This window comes from Geospiza fortis, unplaced genomic scaffold, assembly GCF_000277835.1.
Source record: "Geospiza fortis unplaced genomic scaffold, GeoFor_1.0 scaffold275, whole genome shotgun sequence".
Classification (NCBI taxonomy): Eukaryota; Metazoa; Chordata; class Aves; order Passeriformes; family Thraupidae; genus Geospiza; species Geospiza fortis.
Genome location: NW_005054341.1, coordinates 4,092,861 through 4,108,820, shown reverse-complemented (window position 1 = coordinate 4,108,820; position 15,960 = coordinate 4,092,861). Strand labels below are relative to the sequence as shown.

At 43.6% G+C, this 15,960-nt stretch overlaps 1 protein-coding gene across 9 annotated transcripts in view; it reads right to left on the bottom strand.

Moving 5' to 3' along the window:
• Positions 1 to 210: 210 nt before the first annotated feature.
• CCDC88A (coiled-coil domain containing 88A) overlaps positions 211 to 15,960 on the bottom strand; it is a 67,999-nt gene continuing 52,249 nt past the window's right edge. For 2 of the 9 annotated variants that reach the window (XM_031058343.1, XM_031058342.1), the window contains exons 26-33: positions 11,538 to 11,621; positions 10,300 to 10,503; positions 9,940 to 10,011; positions 8,888 to 8,968; positions 7,245 to 7,501; positions 5,591 to 6,074; positions 1,795 to 1,894; positions 211 to 1,253 (exon numbers count right to left, since the gene is read on the bottom strand). In XM_031058343.1, the coding sequence (XP_030914203.1) occupies positions 1,830 to 1,894; positions 5,591 to 6,074; positions 7,245 to 7,501; positions 8,888 to 8,968; positions 9,940 to 10,011; positions 10,300 to 10,503; positions 11,538 to 11,621 (1,247 nt within the window). In that variant the 3' untranslated portion in view covers positions 211 to 1,253; positions 1,795 to 1,829. The other 7 variants (XM_031058339.1, XM_031058340.1, XM_031058344.1 and 4 more) reach the window with 6 other exon arrangements.

Genomic DNA, 15,960 nt, shown 5'->3' with positions numbered 1-15,960 from the left:
GCTCACCTTCTGAGCAAGCTGCAGGTGACATTATGCACCTGCCTGCTGGACACTCAGAGGTGACACAGGGAACTCAGCCCCTTACATGAGGAACAGGAATGTGCTTACTGGCTTTAATAAAATAGAACAACTCGTTTTGGGTCTCAGTTCCCATCAACTTCCTCTGAGCTCGCTGCAAATCTTTCCACACAAATATATGCGACCACCAAATGTACCAATAATGTTTGTTGACTTTAATATAAACCAATAATGAACAAAATGTATCTAGTAAAAGATAACCTTAGAGGGAACTGATTGTAAAATGCATATGATATTATTTACATTTCTTTTTGCCATCAAGAAATCTCCTAAGCCACAATCAGCTCATGTCAAAAGACAAACGGTTAAAAAAAAAAAATTAGTCAATACACAAACATCGTAAGACAGTCTTATCCTGGAAATGGCATTTGTGGAAAACAGCCTTCTATTAAAATAAAAGTTATAGAGAAACCATACCCGACAATTTCCTGTCAGAAACATCTGAACATACATATGCAGAGTAACTGGGGAATGTAAAAAACACAAAGGACAAACAATGTCTCTATAATACCATTATCCCATGACTCCCACTTCTGTTAGTTACCAAGCTTTTCCATGGATGTAAACAAATTTTTCTCTTGCAGTATGCAACAAAAATCAGCATAAACTTTCTTAAGAGCAATTTCATGCAGATTATGCTAACCAAATAAGGCAGTGAAGTGCCAGTAGCTGTGAGGTTTTTGTATCTGTATATACAGTCCATTTCAACAAAATTCTACAGCATTTCCTTTAGATTTACAGACGTAAATAGAAACTGCTAGTTTTGGGCGGTTTTGGCTAATTATTAGCAGAAGCTTAAGCAAATCAGTGGCTAATTTCAAAAACAGAAGATAAAAGAAGTTTTGTTTTGTTTTTTTTTTTTCCCCTGGAGTAATTCTTGAGACCTTAAAATCCTTGGTCCTTAGGGAGATGAGAACTGTCCTTTATTCAGTAGATCTTAACAGTGCAATGTGCAATAATTCCTAAGACCATCTACACATTTTCGGCAGTAGACTCCAGTAGAGCTCCTTGATTCAAGGAAGGAAGGAAGGTAGGTAGGTTTTTATTTCTTGCCTGCTCTAGTCACGAAGAATGTAAAAAATTCCCTTAATTTTTATTAATGATTCCTACAGTCGCTGTCTTGTTACTTCAGATATAAAGGCTTCACACTGAGATACTGAAGGACACTTTTCTCTCTGTGTTCAGTCGAAAGGCAGAAAGAGAAAAGAGTGTAAGAAAAAGCTTCAAGTGTAGAGGCACAACACACAGAGTTCAGTCACTAACAGCACTAACAGCATGCACCAAAGGGGCTCAGGGAAGTCGAGAAGAGGACAGAACACCAAAACCAAGCTTTATAAAAAGACAGATTCTGTGGGGTACTGAATACTCTGAGTTTTGTTCAACTCTTCTTTCAGATTTACCTGTCCCTGTCTAAAAAACTGACTACAGTATTATTTCTTAATGGGATTTCTTTGAACTTTCTTCTTCAGGAGATTGGAAAACTAAAAATAAATGTCATTTTTACAGGCAAAAGGCTGAGCAGGATGAGGTTCCCTGCCTCTGGAAGAAGCTCTGGAGAGCCACCGGCCCTGGGCTAATAAGTGAGCGCGAGAGAAGCCAGGGAAGCAAGCAGGATTTACATCTGGTTAATGCAATGTGCTCTGGGGCTGAGATGGAATGCTGTTAGTTTGTTGTAAATGAAATTCATCTCATTTACAGGTTGGGCAGGAAACTCACCACTTGGCCCACAGCTCAGGTAGTGGGTAATAGAATTAGGAGCTTTGTTGCTCCCTAGACCTGCTTTTTGAATTTCTGCTTTCTGGGATAGCTTCCACATCTGCAGAGAAAAGCATTTCAGGTTATTCATTGTGTTTATCAGGACATGAAAAAAAAACCCTCATGCATTAAAACACATTCTACTCATTAGGAGAGCAAAAGGATACATGAACACTTCCTGGTTGTTTTTAGGAGGAAAGGACAGAGGAGAGGGACAGAAGAAACTCACTGCAAGTGCCTGCTCAGCTACACTCACTGACATTCATCTCAGCATTTACAGCAGCCAGGTGTTACTCCTAAAGCCACAGTCAGACACATGTCACCTTTAGCTACACCAACCCTACATTTCTGCATGAATGGAAATAAAAAGCAATAATGAGGTGCAATCATAGCTGACTGGCCCTAGCAGAGAACTTCTTTCGTTGTGTTTTGACCTGCTGCGCACCGACAGAAACGTTCACACTCAGCTCCACAAAGCACAAAACTGTCTTTGCATGCAACAGCTCAAACATGCAAAATGCAGATATGAACTCACCAGTCACTGAAAGCAAAGCATCAAGCAAACCCTGAGCCAGGCAAACCTCAACTGTGAGCAAACGGCTGAGCCTGAACAACAAAACCTTTCTGGGCAGCAGCCACATATTTAGTGTTTATCAGTTTCATGCAAAGTCCTAACTCAGCACTGCCCAAGGCAGCAAGAACCAAGGAATGAGCAAGGGCTCCATCCCGCCATGCACATGGGGCAGAGGAGCAGCAGGGATTGGGAATGGAAAGAATTCCATGGAACCTTCCACTACTTGAACATAGACAGACATCCACAAACATCCAAAAAGTGAAGGAGAAAAAAGATCCTTCTGTCCATGACAACATTTTCTTTTTTTCATATGTAACAAACAAATGTTGGTAAGATGTTATTCAGAGCCATTAAACACTCTCTTGCAGAACATTCTGCTGCTGCTGAACTCAGTGGAACAAAACAAGTTATTCTCCTCAGAACTGAAATGCAATTCCTTGCAAATTTATAAATCAGAGCAGAGTGGCTTGAGCTGGACAAGGTTAGTGTCTCCAGCTCCAGCAGACTGGAGACACTGGTGCTCCAGGACACTCATGCCTGGCAATTCCAAAGCCCTTGGGGTTTAAGAGGGAAGCTGAGGACAATACTGGAAGTTTTTGTAGGTGTGACTGCCTAAGAACCTAAGCAAGAGGAGGAGGCAACACCACACCTGAGGCTTCTGCAGCCAGAGCTGACCTAAAGCAGGTACAAACCCTGTTCTAAGCAGTGGCTCTGCAGGGCACAGGGAAGAAAAGCCAGACCCTGGCAGCTCAGGATGAGTTTGTATTAAGGGCTCCCTAGAATTGTAATTCTTTAAACGACTTGCAAAATGCCTTGTGCACACATCACTTGGGATGCTGGTGCTCCTCACCTCCAACCTAATCCCAACACAAATACAGATGAACTGAAGTCAAATGCATAACCCAAGACCAGAACACTGGTCTTGCTCTGTGAGAGTAAACGTGTGAAATTGAGATTATATAGCTCAGATTTTTCACACTTTTGCTGCTGAGATAGCTCCAGAGGGAACACAGCAATAACTGACTGTGCCCAGTCCTGGGAGTAGTGAGAGATTTATCAGCCCAGTAACAAGAAGTGGTACAGACTTGGGGAAGGACTGTCACATCCTCCAAGAGTCATTTTATTCTCCACACACACTCAATATCCTCCCCTTGCTCCTGAACTGCAGGGCTTCTCATCCCAAATAAAACAGAGCCCTTGCAGACTCCCACATGGGATAGCTGCTGCTCTTCCTTGGGAGCTATGGATTCACTGCCCTAATTGGGTGCTAAGGAATTAGAAGTTCAGCCCACACAGTGGTTCTGTGACTGCCACAAAACTGCTGGCAGAATAAATGCAATTGTACAAAACAGAATGTGACACTTATTTTCAATATATATTTTCAATTTTAATTATTTTGCCTCTAGCTATACTGTCATTCAAAATTTTTATAACGTATTTTAGCTCCCACAACTGCCATAACCAATGTCCTCTTGCAAAGAAGTGCTCATGTCCAAAGCCTAGCTTAAATTATAGCTTAAATCTGATACAATTTTAAACTCTGAATTTACCATTGAGAAGTTCCAAGCATGTGCAGAGACAGTGGCACATTAACTAATTACTTTTCAACATTTCTCTTTAGCTGCTCATCTGGAATTTAAGGAGTTATTTGCTTAAATGTTCATATCCTCCCATAACCTTGCAAGCAACTTTGTTATTTTTTCTTTTATTCAACTGCATTAACTTAACATTTTCTGTTATTTTGTTACACCATTTGTTTTCTATTACATCAGTAGTACTTCCATTGACAAGAAAAAATGAATTTCCACCATACTCAAGACAGTTTTTTATTCCTATGCATCACAAGGAGCCTGTTATTTGACCCCTGATAAAACCAAACACTTCACCACAGCTGTACCCACGACTGGAAAGACAAAGCAGACCAAAGGCAAAGGTGGAAAAGGTCATTTTTTCATGACAAGTGCTGTGTATCGTGCAACTATTTATCACCTCTTTGTAAGAATTATCATTGCTGTTCAGGATTATGAATGGTCTTGTGTGTTTATTACTCAGTATGGACAGTAACTAATATTTACTGTGCAAACTAGAGGCACTGAATTATTTGGATTGCTGGGCACTTGCTCCTCGTGCATTTATGCCACGACACGGCATAAATGAAAAGGGTAAGAAGACACTGACATATCTCCAAATGCTTCTTTCCATTAATACCTCATTTTTGAAAGAAGAAAAAAAAGGTTTTTTCCCCTCCAGGTAGATACTCAGTGTATTACTGATAGCCCTGAGAGCTTGAGCTCCACTGCCAGTGCTGTCCTTGTCCCAGAAATGCCGTTCCCTGCGCCGTGCCGGGCATGCGCTTGCTTTAACATGCAGCAGTAACCAACAGGAAAACACCAAAATGTTTGCAATGCGTGACAAATAAAAATAGAGCTTGTATTATAAAGGCATGCAAAATATACACAGTGCAATTAATGTTTCATGCAGACTTTGGTGGGGTTACAATTCCACATTCAAACATGCCACAGTCCACAGGGAACGAGCACCCCGCGGATGAACCAGCAATGATTCCTTCATTGGAGGGAGGTTTCCTCTGTCATCCAGTGGACATAGAGAACACCTTTATGGCATGTTAGACATAAATATTTAATAACACAGCTTTCTTTCATACACAGCCATACTCATACCACAGGGTCTGGTTATCTTCTGAGACCAGCAGCGGGGACTGGGCCTCACTGGGGCCGGGGGCAGGGACAGGGTCCCCGGTCAGAGCTGCCCGTGGGTCACCCTGGGCCTTTGGAGCAGCACAAGGCTGCTCCTGGCTCCTCAGCACTGACCTAAATGCTGACACGTTTGCCTGGTCAGCTGCTTTGGAGGTGGATCTCGGGGGCAATCCACTGATATTGCTGACTAACTCGGTGTTGAGGGATAAGAAGGGCTGGGGCGCAGTGAAGGACCCTGCACTGCCGCTCCCAGATCCGCTGGCTTTATCCCAGAACACACCCGTGCTCGGCAGAGTCCTCTCCCGACCACCTGGCCTTTCCATCCTGGAAGGCTTGGCAAGCTCAGAGTTACCTCCTACAGGACGTGCTGTGAGCGTGGCAGCTGCCTCTCCCTGCGGGCCACGCTCCCCCCGGGCAGGCACACAGTGAACACAAGGAGAGCACACCCGCAGAGCCGAGTACTCACTGGAGCTGGGCGGAGCACTCCTGTCAGCCGGGGCTGCATCCACGGGCACGGGAGGCCTACTGTCCTTAGACAAAAAATCATGGATGCTTGTCCTTCGGGTGCTGCCTTCTGCCGTGGAAATCACGCTGCTGGCACGAGGTAAGGTGGCGTAGGGGTTGCAGTCCCTGGATTGTCGCTGGGTCACCGTCGCTTGGATCTTTTCCTTCACGGAGCGGGGCTTCCCCTGAGCGCCGGGGGTGAATTTGATGGGAGAGCTACTGAAGTAGAGATCCTCAGCCTTCCTGAGGCTGGGCCTCACCGGCTGCTCTGGTTTGAGGGATCGTCCATCTGAGAAATCCCCTGTGTTTCTGACACTCAGGGATCTCACAATCCCACAGCCAGCTGCCGGCTGCTTTCGCAGCTTCTCCCTCCCCGCCAGCTCCGCGGACTCAGACAAGCTCCTCATCACTTCATCTAAAAGGTTCTCTTCACTTGCATACTTCATCTGTGAAAACAGCACACAGACCTTTCTAAATTGCAATTGTTATCTTTTCTTAAGCAATTTTTGTGGACATAAGTGAACAACTCTAAAAGATTTGGGGTTTTTTAAATTTCTCATCTCTAAAAGCAGCATTAAACATTTATGATACATACTTAAGAGTTTTCTGTACAGTTTACAAAAGAAGAGTTTAGGTGAAGAATATTCAGACTCAGTGAAGAAAGACTGCAGTTGTTTTCAAAATGGTACCAGAGACAACTAGGGAAGAATTAAGCTAAAGGAATTAGGGAAATGCTCTGGCAGGAGACTGGAAAGCTTGAAACCCTTCCACCCAGAATGGGTCTGTGAGGCTATCAAAGGGATTCTGGGATTTGTGAACAGCAGCAGACCCGGCTTGATGACTTAGGTGGGGGTTTCTATTTCATATTGCCAGAAGAGCATTGTCTAGTGCTTAAAACCCAAACATCCTTCTCAGGGAGACCATGGGTGAGAGCCAAAAAATGCAGAATCTTCTCCAGATCTGTGCCACCTGCCTCAGACAACCCTGGATCCTCATCCCTGAGAGGCCCCAGTCACAGTGACTGGCTGGCTTTATCCTACAGCATGATATCCCACAGGAGTTTGGGCAGATCTGCTCAAGAACCAGGGATGCAGAGCCAGCAGAGATGAGATGATTTGGGGCTTCTTAGAAACTGTCCCTGATTTACAGAAACATTCCCTTCATCTTACTCCTATCAGATTTCAATAAGCTCCAAGGTCACTTTTGGTTTCCCAGTGCTGTTAAGAAGATGAAACTGAAGCAGAGAGGAGTCTCCTCAGGGAATGAAGTCAAACATCTTCCTTGTGCTTGGTACAGGACAGATGTGACAGCAGCTACTGCTGGACTGGAAGAAGAAGAGTGAATCCACTCCAAGCTCTGCACATGCACTGCACACCTTTGTCAGCACAGGCTGACCTTCCTACCCAACCCAGGGACCACAGAGGGTCAAACTGCAAAATTCCACAGATTTCCTGCTGGAGAAACCAGACAGTGCATCAGGAGACAGTGCCTGTGACCTCTCAGTGCAGGTGTGACCCACAGCTCCAAGAAATCTTTCAGGAATTCTACACAAGTGCCTTGCATTAATTCTGAGCCCCCAGATGGGGCACTGAGTAGTTAAATCCTCTCACACTGACCTCACTGGAGTTCCTCTTGTTGCTTTCCTCCAGGAACTGCTGCAGGGTGACCACTTCACTGCCAGGGGAGCCCGTTTTGGGGGGTTTGCTGTGACTCTCAGGTGTCCTGTGCTGGAGCACGGGGCTGGACCTGGTGTGGCCCTTCAGGTACTGGATGGGGCTGCTGCTGCTGCTGGACCAGGCCTCGTGCTCCTGGAGCAGGCTGAACTCCCCACTGCTGTGGCTCTGGGGCCTGCTCTGGCTGGTCACTGCACCTGCTTTGGGGGAAGGCAGGAAGTATTTCCATTAGAAACACACCAAGAAGCTGTAAACCTCTATAACCCCACTGAAACCTGGATTGTTACCAGGTACAGTTAGCACTCATTCTATTTAAAAAACTAAAAAAAGCCCAGTTGTTATTTTTTACTCTGTAAAATTACACTACCCTGACTTACCTTTTGCAGCTTTTCAAACATGGCACAATTTTTTAAAAATAAAAACTACCTTTCACTTATAATCTGGGCCTCCACCCACATAATAACATATTTCAAGAGGTTAAAGAGACATCTCCACTCTTATTCAGCACCACTGAGAGGCACAGGGTAATTAAATGTTAAAGGAAATACAAAGGATTGAGTGGAAAGAAAATGTTTTCTCCAACAAGAACTACTCAGGAATGCTGCTTCTCCAAAAATTCCTCCTGTTACTCCTAGTTTGTTACAACTGGGACCTGCAGGAAGCACATGGTGTTAGATGCAAAATAAATTCCACAACACCAGTTCATTTTATTTGTCAGGAACTATGAATTGCTTAAAAAATACTGATGGATAATCAAGTATTTCCAGCTTCATGTCACTCCTAAGAAATGAAATGAAGTTTGAACCAAGATAAATTGTTTGCAGTGGAAATGCCTAATCCTGTACAGACACTGGGGCAAGGAGGACCTCAAGGGATCTTTTACAGAAGGGAGCAATCAAACAGATATAAAATACACTATTAGAAATATTCAGCTAGCATTCATTCTTAAATTTCCAGACAAACAGACACCATCTAAGAGATGCAAGCAATGGATATAAAATGAAGTCTTGAGCTGGCAGTGCTCTAGTCTAGTCTGTACAACAGTCTCCAGCTAAAAAAGCCATGAGATACAAAAATACATCAGGGTTCTTAATACATGAAATTTAGAGATTACTGATAAATCCAGCTATGCTAATAATCTATTAAAACCAAAATATAAAGGTTTCTAGCACGAATCACATGTGCCATTTTGTGCAGTTGTACAGCACACAGCTCACAGCAGCAGTGCAGTGCAGGAGGATGCTTGGAGAAAAAAAAAAAAGGAGCAACTTCTCAGCTTAAAAAGCTTTTAAAGTAATTTGGGGGGGAATTCTTATTTTTCTTATTATAACAATGTTATCCAGGTTAGATTTGATTTAAAACAGTTGGTAACTTAAAAACTACCACCACGTTTGTAATATTTACTAAAACCATAAAATACCTGTGCTTTCATATCTGGGGAATGAAGGCTGTGAAACACTCAAAGAAGCACAGGTTGTGCTGTGCAGTGGGAGGTTTTTGGTTGTGGGGTTTTCAAACCTCTACAGATGATCTTACAGAGAAAAGAATGGAAATGAAGCACGGATGTGAATTCACCCCCAGCATACCTTTGACTTCATGGAGTGAAGCATTGTTATTGCTATTGCTAGTGGATGTCCTGCCACTATCAAGGCTGGCTGGTCTGGAAGCTGAATGGAAAATTAGGAGACACCATGATGAACAACATTTTAGCAGAGGACACTGCACCTTCACATTCTGCTGCCAGAATGCTCAGAGGATCATGCACGACCTCCCAGGCTGAACATGCCCATGGGAACAAAGTGGTTTCTTACAGATCAGAAAGCGAAGGAATTTCCAGGCGGTCCAAGAGGACACTTTGGAAAAGGGCACTACAGGAATAGCGAGGTACAGAGGAGAGGAAAAGAGAGAGAGTCTAGTTTAGAATTGAAACTGAGTGCTCAGGGGGGAAGCAGGGCTCACACAGGGGCATGCAGGGGCTGCTGTGGTCAGGGCACTTACAACAGATCTGACAGGGAACCCTGCACAGGGCTGGAATGCCACGGACAGGAGGAGCAAGAGCATCTGCACAGATAAAGTCCTGTACTCCTAAGCCAATACAAGGGAAATGCACTGTTAGTAGCCTCCAAAATGTCTGCTGCTTGTACTCATTGTAAATGTTTATAGCACAGTTAAAACTCCACTTCTATTAATAGCCTATTTTTCACTTCAAAGCTTTGCTTGAAGGAACATTAAGTATTTTATAAACTACAGCACACGGCAAATTTGGGGTTTGCTGAACAACAAACATTGAAAACTCAGGCCAGATTTGGACTTGATTTTTTAAGATTGAAATGCTAACTTCCTTTATTTACTATTAACTCCAAATGGAAGTGAAAACATTTTCCCACTAAAAGGGAAAATGTTTTGATCCTGTTCAGATGCACTTCACAAATACTTTCTACCAGAGATACAGAACATCTGTCTGATGTAGTAGTTAAGAGAGAAAGGAGAATCTGAAGAAATGATACAATACATTAGAGAGATATGAAAATCAGAGAGAGCATGCTCATTGCAATGATGCCATTCACTGTACTTTCACGAATTCATTAACATTCACATCATATATCCTTAATTCATTTAATGAAAGCTCACATCTTACCATGAACTCTTGATCCTGTACTAGAATCATCACTAATACCTTGTGGACTTACATCTTCAAAGGATGTAGTATCTACACACAGAGACATAAAGGAAGATGTAAAATAAAATAAAGTGGAAAAATTATTAAAATACTTATCATTGGTAAAACGGTAAAAATTAAAATGTTTTTCAAAGCAATCAATTTTTACTTAGGAAACATTCTGTAGGAAAAACCTTGAAACATTTTATAACTGCAGTTATTAAACCGCTTCATTATCTTAGCACTGCAACTCAATCATTAAGATTGAAAAACTTAAAACATTAAGTCAAACCAATATTTACATAGTTACATCAGGGTGCAAAAAGCTTCTACCTATACCTTTATTATTTAGCAACTGCTTGGATCTGAAGCCTGTGGAGGAGTTGACAGTGGCAAAGTTGATTGCTGTAGTAGAGAAGGCCATAGCTCCCAATTCCTTCCTCCTTTTACCCGTGGATATATCATCAGGACCCTCCAGATGCTCAGAACTACCTGTCCATTGTCCTCCTGCCAGGACCATGGACTGCACCAGGTCATTCATGGCTGGGATGCAAATGAAAGCAAATGATCAGCGTGGGCAATGTACCTGCTCGGGTTGTTAATTTGCATTGCAAAGGTCGGACAGTTTTCTAAGCATTAAAGCGCCCGCAGCAGCAGCAGCCGGCAGGAGCAAACCACACCCCGGGTATCGCATGCAACAGGCTCCGCAGGGAGGGAGGGAGGGGATTGGGGCTCCTGAGCCCAGGGAGGTGCTCGAAACGGGATTGGCAGGGATCGCCATGCGCCAGGTGCTGTTAGAGGCTCTGCCAGCCGCTTGCCGTGAGAAAATGGGATGAGCGGGGACAAAACGGGCACGGGTGCTCAGCCAACGGAGTGCCGGCGCTGCCACGGGATCCTTGTACAGTGCAGGTTACTGCAGGCACACTGGGGTTTACAGAGCAACAGAGAGAGGATCTGAAAAATACCACAGCTGATGATATTCACCTTTCCTTCCCCAAACTCGAGAAAACTGTCCACCCCTCATTAGAAAACAAAACGAAACAAAAGAAATCAATGCAGCATTCTGGCAACGAGAACTGATGAACGCTCGCAGAGTGACAGACCACCAGAGAGCCTTGCACAATCTCCTACACTTGCTTTAAACAAACAAACAAAAAATTACAGTGACTTCTGAACAAAAGGCTTACGAAACGTGTCATTTCAAAGTATTTCCGTTAACACAGTGCACTGTAAATTCATATACACATGGGGCCATGTGTATATAGACAGCTATGTATACAAATATATGCAGTCACAAGGCACTGAATAGATTATATGCATGTGCATGGCTACGTGTGTGTGCACAGCTGCACACACATAAAGTATTCAGTGCCAAAGTTTTTTTAAAAAAGAAAAAAAAAGGGGAGGGGGGAGAAAAAGTAAAAAGAAAAAGCTCCAGCTCCTTGTACTGTAGCAGGACTTGCACATTGCAAAAGAGGAGGAAAAACAGAGCGCAGTCCAGGGAGAGGTTAGTGAAAAATTAGTAACGGAAGCCAGTGTAGCCATTGAGAAGAAGCTGAACTGTCATAAAGTCTTACACATGGAGCGACGGTAGAAGGCCTTCATTTTGTCTTTTTCCTTCGGTCTGTTCCTCAAAAAGGGCAGTCTTTTCAGTGCACCCACTTTTATGTCATAGCATGAGGAAAAACGGAAACAGGGAAATGAAAGAAAAAAAGGGAGAAGAACAGATGGAAGTTAAATGTTGAAACTAAGGACAGAAATGAATGTCTGGTTTTAAGCTAGGTATGCTTATGCTAAAAGATATCATTCTCCTGCTTCTGGGTGATAATGAAATATGAAAGTACACTGAAACAGGAAAACTTCCATAGATCACTCAGAAATGCACTGAAAATTACAGTGCAGAGGGTAATACAGTTTGAAACTCTCGAAAAAATAAATGTAACTTCTTTGCAGGTGATTACAGAAATTGACCACTATGTAATTTTTACTGTGAAAAACAGCATTTTTTTTGAACATAAAGAAAAATGTGAAGCAAAAAAAGCTGAAAATGAAAGCAACTCTAAGTACAATTTCTATGTTAAAATATGTTCACGTTGTTATTTTGGGGGGTTAATAACTTCTGTAATGCTTTGCCTGCAAATCTAAGAGGACACAGTCTATTATCAGTCTTCAGTTCTTCTATTCTGAGCTCAGTAACAACTTTGGTCTTCTACTGTCTCATAGAAAACTTGCAAGGGCCTTCTGATCAATATAATTTGTGGGCAGTATTTTGGTAAAATACTTCAAATGTGCAAGTATTTTAGCTGAAAAAACACCAAAGGAAAAAAAAAAACCAAAACAGCAAAAGAAAATCCAAATGTGAGTGTTGGTGTAACGTTTTGGGAGGGCCCAAGGAAAACCGAGTTAAATTCTACCAGGAGAATTACAGAGTTAAAATTACAAATAGTATTAAAAGAGGGAGGAGGGGGAAGTCACGAGTTAATCTTGTCCTTGGAGTCAGGAACTCTGCATTAGGAACTGCTGACCTGCCTGGGGTAAGTCTGGGGGCTGATGCCAGGCACAGGGGCCACCATGGAAAGATCCAGAAGGGGACACAGGATGGAATTCCCCAAAGTGGTGATTTCTGCAGAGATGACAGCAGCTCTGGTTTCTGCAGAGGTCTGTCAGACCAGGCTCTGCAGCCCCTTTTGGGAGGTGTGCCCTGCTCCCCCAGCCTGGCACACAGCAGTTCTGCGTACAGAGCAGTGCATATATATCATAGATACCATTTACAAGTGCACATGAGCTACCCTGGCAGTGAGATATTCCCTATTCCTGCCTCTCCATCAGCTCTTCCCATGCCTGCACCCACAGGAACAGGTTCACAAACCAATCCAACCACAGAGGTCATTCTGCTCTCTCTCTACTCTTTGTCATCAAGACAGCACAGGAAAAAAAAAATTCCTCTGTAACTTCTGTCAGCCTTTACAGACAAAATAACTCATCCCTCTGTAATCCTTTATGGAAGATAACTGACTCCTCTTCACTAAAAACTCCCTAACCTTATGAAAAAGTAACCAGAGGATGCTCAAGGACAGTTTCAGTCATCTGTCCTTCCTGTCCATTAACACAGATCCCCTCCAAAAGGGCTGATTTATGGCTCTCAGCAACTGTGCCCACCAGGAAACTCCCCTGCAACCACTGATGTCCTGCAAACCCTGCATCAAAAGGCAAAATGCTTGGGGGGGAAACTGTCAGTAATATCTGCACAGAATTCACCTCAGATAATGTCCTGGAATAGTAATACTAATAATTAACCCTGGGAGGGCAGAGCTACAGCAGAAACCAACTGTTCTTTTTCTTTTCACTATTCCATGAATACCTTCTTGCTTTCTGAGCTGAGAATGAGTGGTGAGTGTTGCAGAATTCCTCAAGCGAGCAGGAAATGTTCCATTTTGTAACTCTCCTGCTTGCCTGAAATCCTCTGGGGAATTCTGTATTAAAATTCTGACATGTTTTTGTTCATGCACAGAAAATATGAGGCAGAAATCTTCAAAATGCCTCGGTACTGGGAGCCCAGAACACTCCTTTTATTCCCTCTGTGACATGGCATACCTGCTACTGGTGTTCTAGTAGAGATGGCAGTTTTCTAAGAGCCCTAATTCCTTGGGAACTTGTTCATGTCTTGAAATGGCCAAAGTGGAAGCCAGCAAAAGATATCTGTATTTCTCCACAGAAAACAAAAATCCCCTCTGTGCCTGCCTTGGGTTTTGTCTGGAAAAGCTCAGAACAGCCCCATCCAGAGGAAAAGCCCCGCACAGAGCAGGTGTCAGGTCCGTGGCACTCACCTGATCCTGAGGGTGATCAATGATAATTTGTGGGCAGTACCTGGGAACAAGGAGGCATGAAAAGCCAAGGTGAAGCCCTGCAGTCAGGAGCACACCCTTCCTGCAGGATTAACCTGTGCTGGGACAGCAAAAGCCCTCCAGGCACCCCCTCCTTCCCACAGGGATCAGACACAGGTTCTGGCCACGCTGTGAGACCTCAGGTGGTGTTCTCTGAGAACAGGGTAACCTGATTTTTGTGCCAAGATCACCTTTCCCAGGGAGATAACAGCTCACCTGGAAACATTTGCATGAGAAAGTGGCCTGTGTTGGAAAAACACAATCTCCATCACCACCCACAAAAGAGGAAAAAACTACAGATGTCACACACAGCAAACACTTTAGAAATCAGTATCTCTGACAGGGAATGGGGGGTGTGAGCCCTGTGTATCCTGGAGATCTCTGTGTCAGATCCTCAGTCCTCCAGCTCAAACATCACTGGTTTGTGCCAGGGAAGGTGAGCTGCCTTCTCCTGCCTCCTCAAGGACACTCAGGACATTCCACCTCACTGGAACTAGCTCCTTCCCAGCTGCTGGAGGTCGGGGAGGCACAGAACTCCTCCAGAGCCAGAGCTGCCTTCAGCCAGCACAGGGAGCTCCAACACCTGAGCACTGGCACAGGCAGGCTGCACTCACGTGTTTGCTCCCTCCTGTAGCTCTTCAGTGGAAGTTGCTACTGCCAAACTGCTTCCCATGGAAAAGGAAGGACCCAAATCCCAGGATTCAGGACTTACAGTCACTCTAGGAGCAGAAGAAGACTGCAAAATGTGTACCATCACCAGCACTCGTCACACTGAGATATTCTCTCTGCTTTGTGAGGCACAAATTGTCTCAGATCTCTGCCTCAGAGACTGTCCAAGCTGAGCTGGCACAAAATGCATCCGAATTCTCTCCAAAACTGTGGTTTCCATGGCGACATGTGTAATGGAGGAAGGTCAGGATCCGGAATTAGATCAGCCCTTCCAGTTTGTGGATAAATACACTGGGATTAAGGGAAACATGAGCAAGGTCCATGGAGTAGAAAATTAATGAGGTCTGAACAGCTTCAAACCTCTTTTGAGGCTCAGCCACCGTAACTGCAGCCGTGGCTCCCCAGGAGGGTAACTGCACACTACAAGGTCCCAAGGATCATGCAAAGAAAACTGTCACAGAAAAGCCCTTCCAGAACATGACATTGCTGACACAGATGCAGATGGGCTGAACCACAGCGTGCACACTCCCAGTTCCCACTGACACACATCCAGGACAGCTCCAGTCACTCCCCAGTTCCACACCACTCACAGTTTGGATGTAAAAGCAACAGCTGCTTTTTAAAAAAAAGTTTAAAAGTACCTGGGGTTTGATGGTTACACTGAAAAAGGCTGAGCTCCCCAAAGGGGTAAGTTAGTAACAAAAGTGCTAAAATGTACCCTTGAACTGTTTTCTTCAGTTATTAAAAAAATACAGATCTGATTTTAACTTTTCCTGAAATAGCATTTTTAGGATGGTTTAAACTTTGACTAAGCTTCTGCAAGAAGCACAGAAGAAGAAAAACCACATCATAATGGCTGTAATAATTCACAGCTGGCACAAACCCCAGACCTGCTGTCTTTTGAAACCCAATACATTAAATTTAAAAGTAGTAGTGCAAACATTGGAAGTGACTGTTAATGCACATGGATTCTGATGCTTTTACATGCACAGCCAAAATGCTTTTGGTGCATAGCTATTAAGCAGAACCATTACATCCTGATAACTTGGCTGTAACTACCTCTCAAGTTGTGAGAAACTGGGCAGTTTATGATTCATGCCAAAAATGAAGAACAAAAGACATAGATAATAAATAATAATAAACAGAATCTGGCCTTATATATCCTAATGGGGGCACCCTAGTGAGATGGCTATCAAATCTTTCAAAGTCAGCAAACTGTGTCTGGAATATTCCATCTAATCACACTTCTGTAGGTCCTCATTCTCCCTCTCAACCACTTCACTCCAATTTCAGGACCAGTAACAATTCCTGTATTTTTAACAGGTTGTGTTTCTACATTAACACTTCCTGCTGCATATCCAAATTTCATCGTTTGTTTTGTGAGATGCTGGGGGAACACCTTCAGACAGAAGGTGTTTTTAGCAACTCAAGGATGTTAGCACAGCCA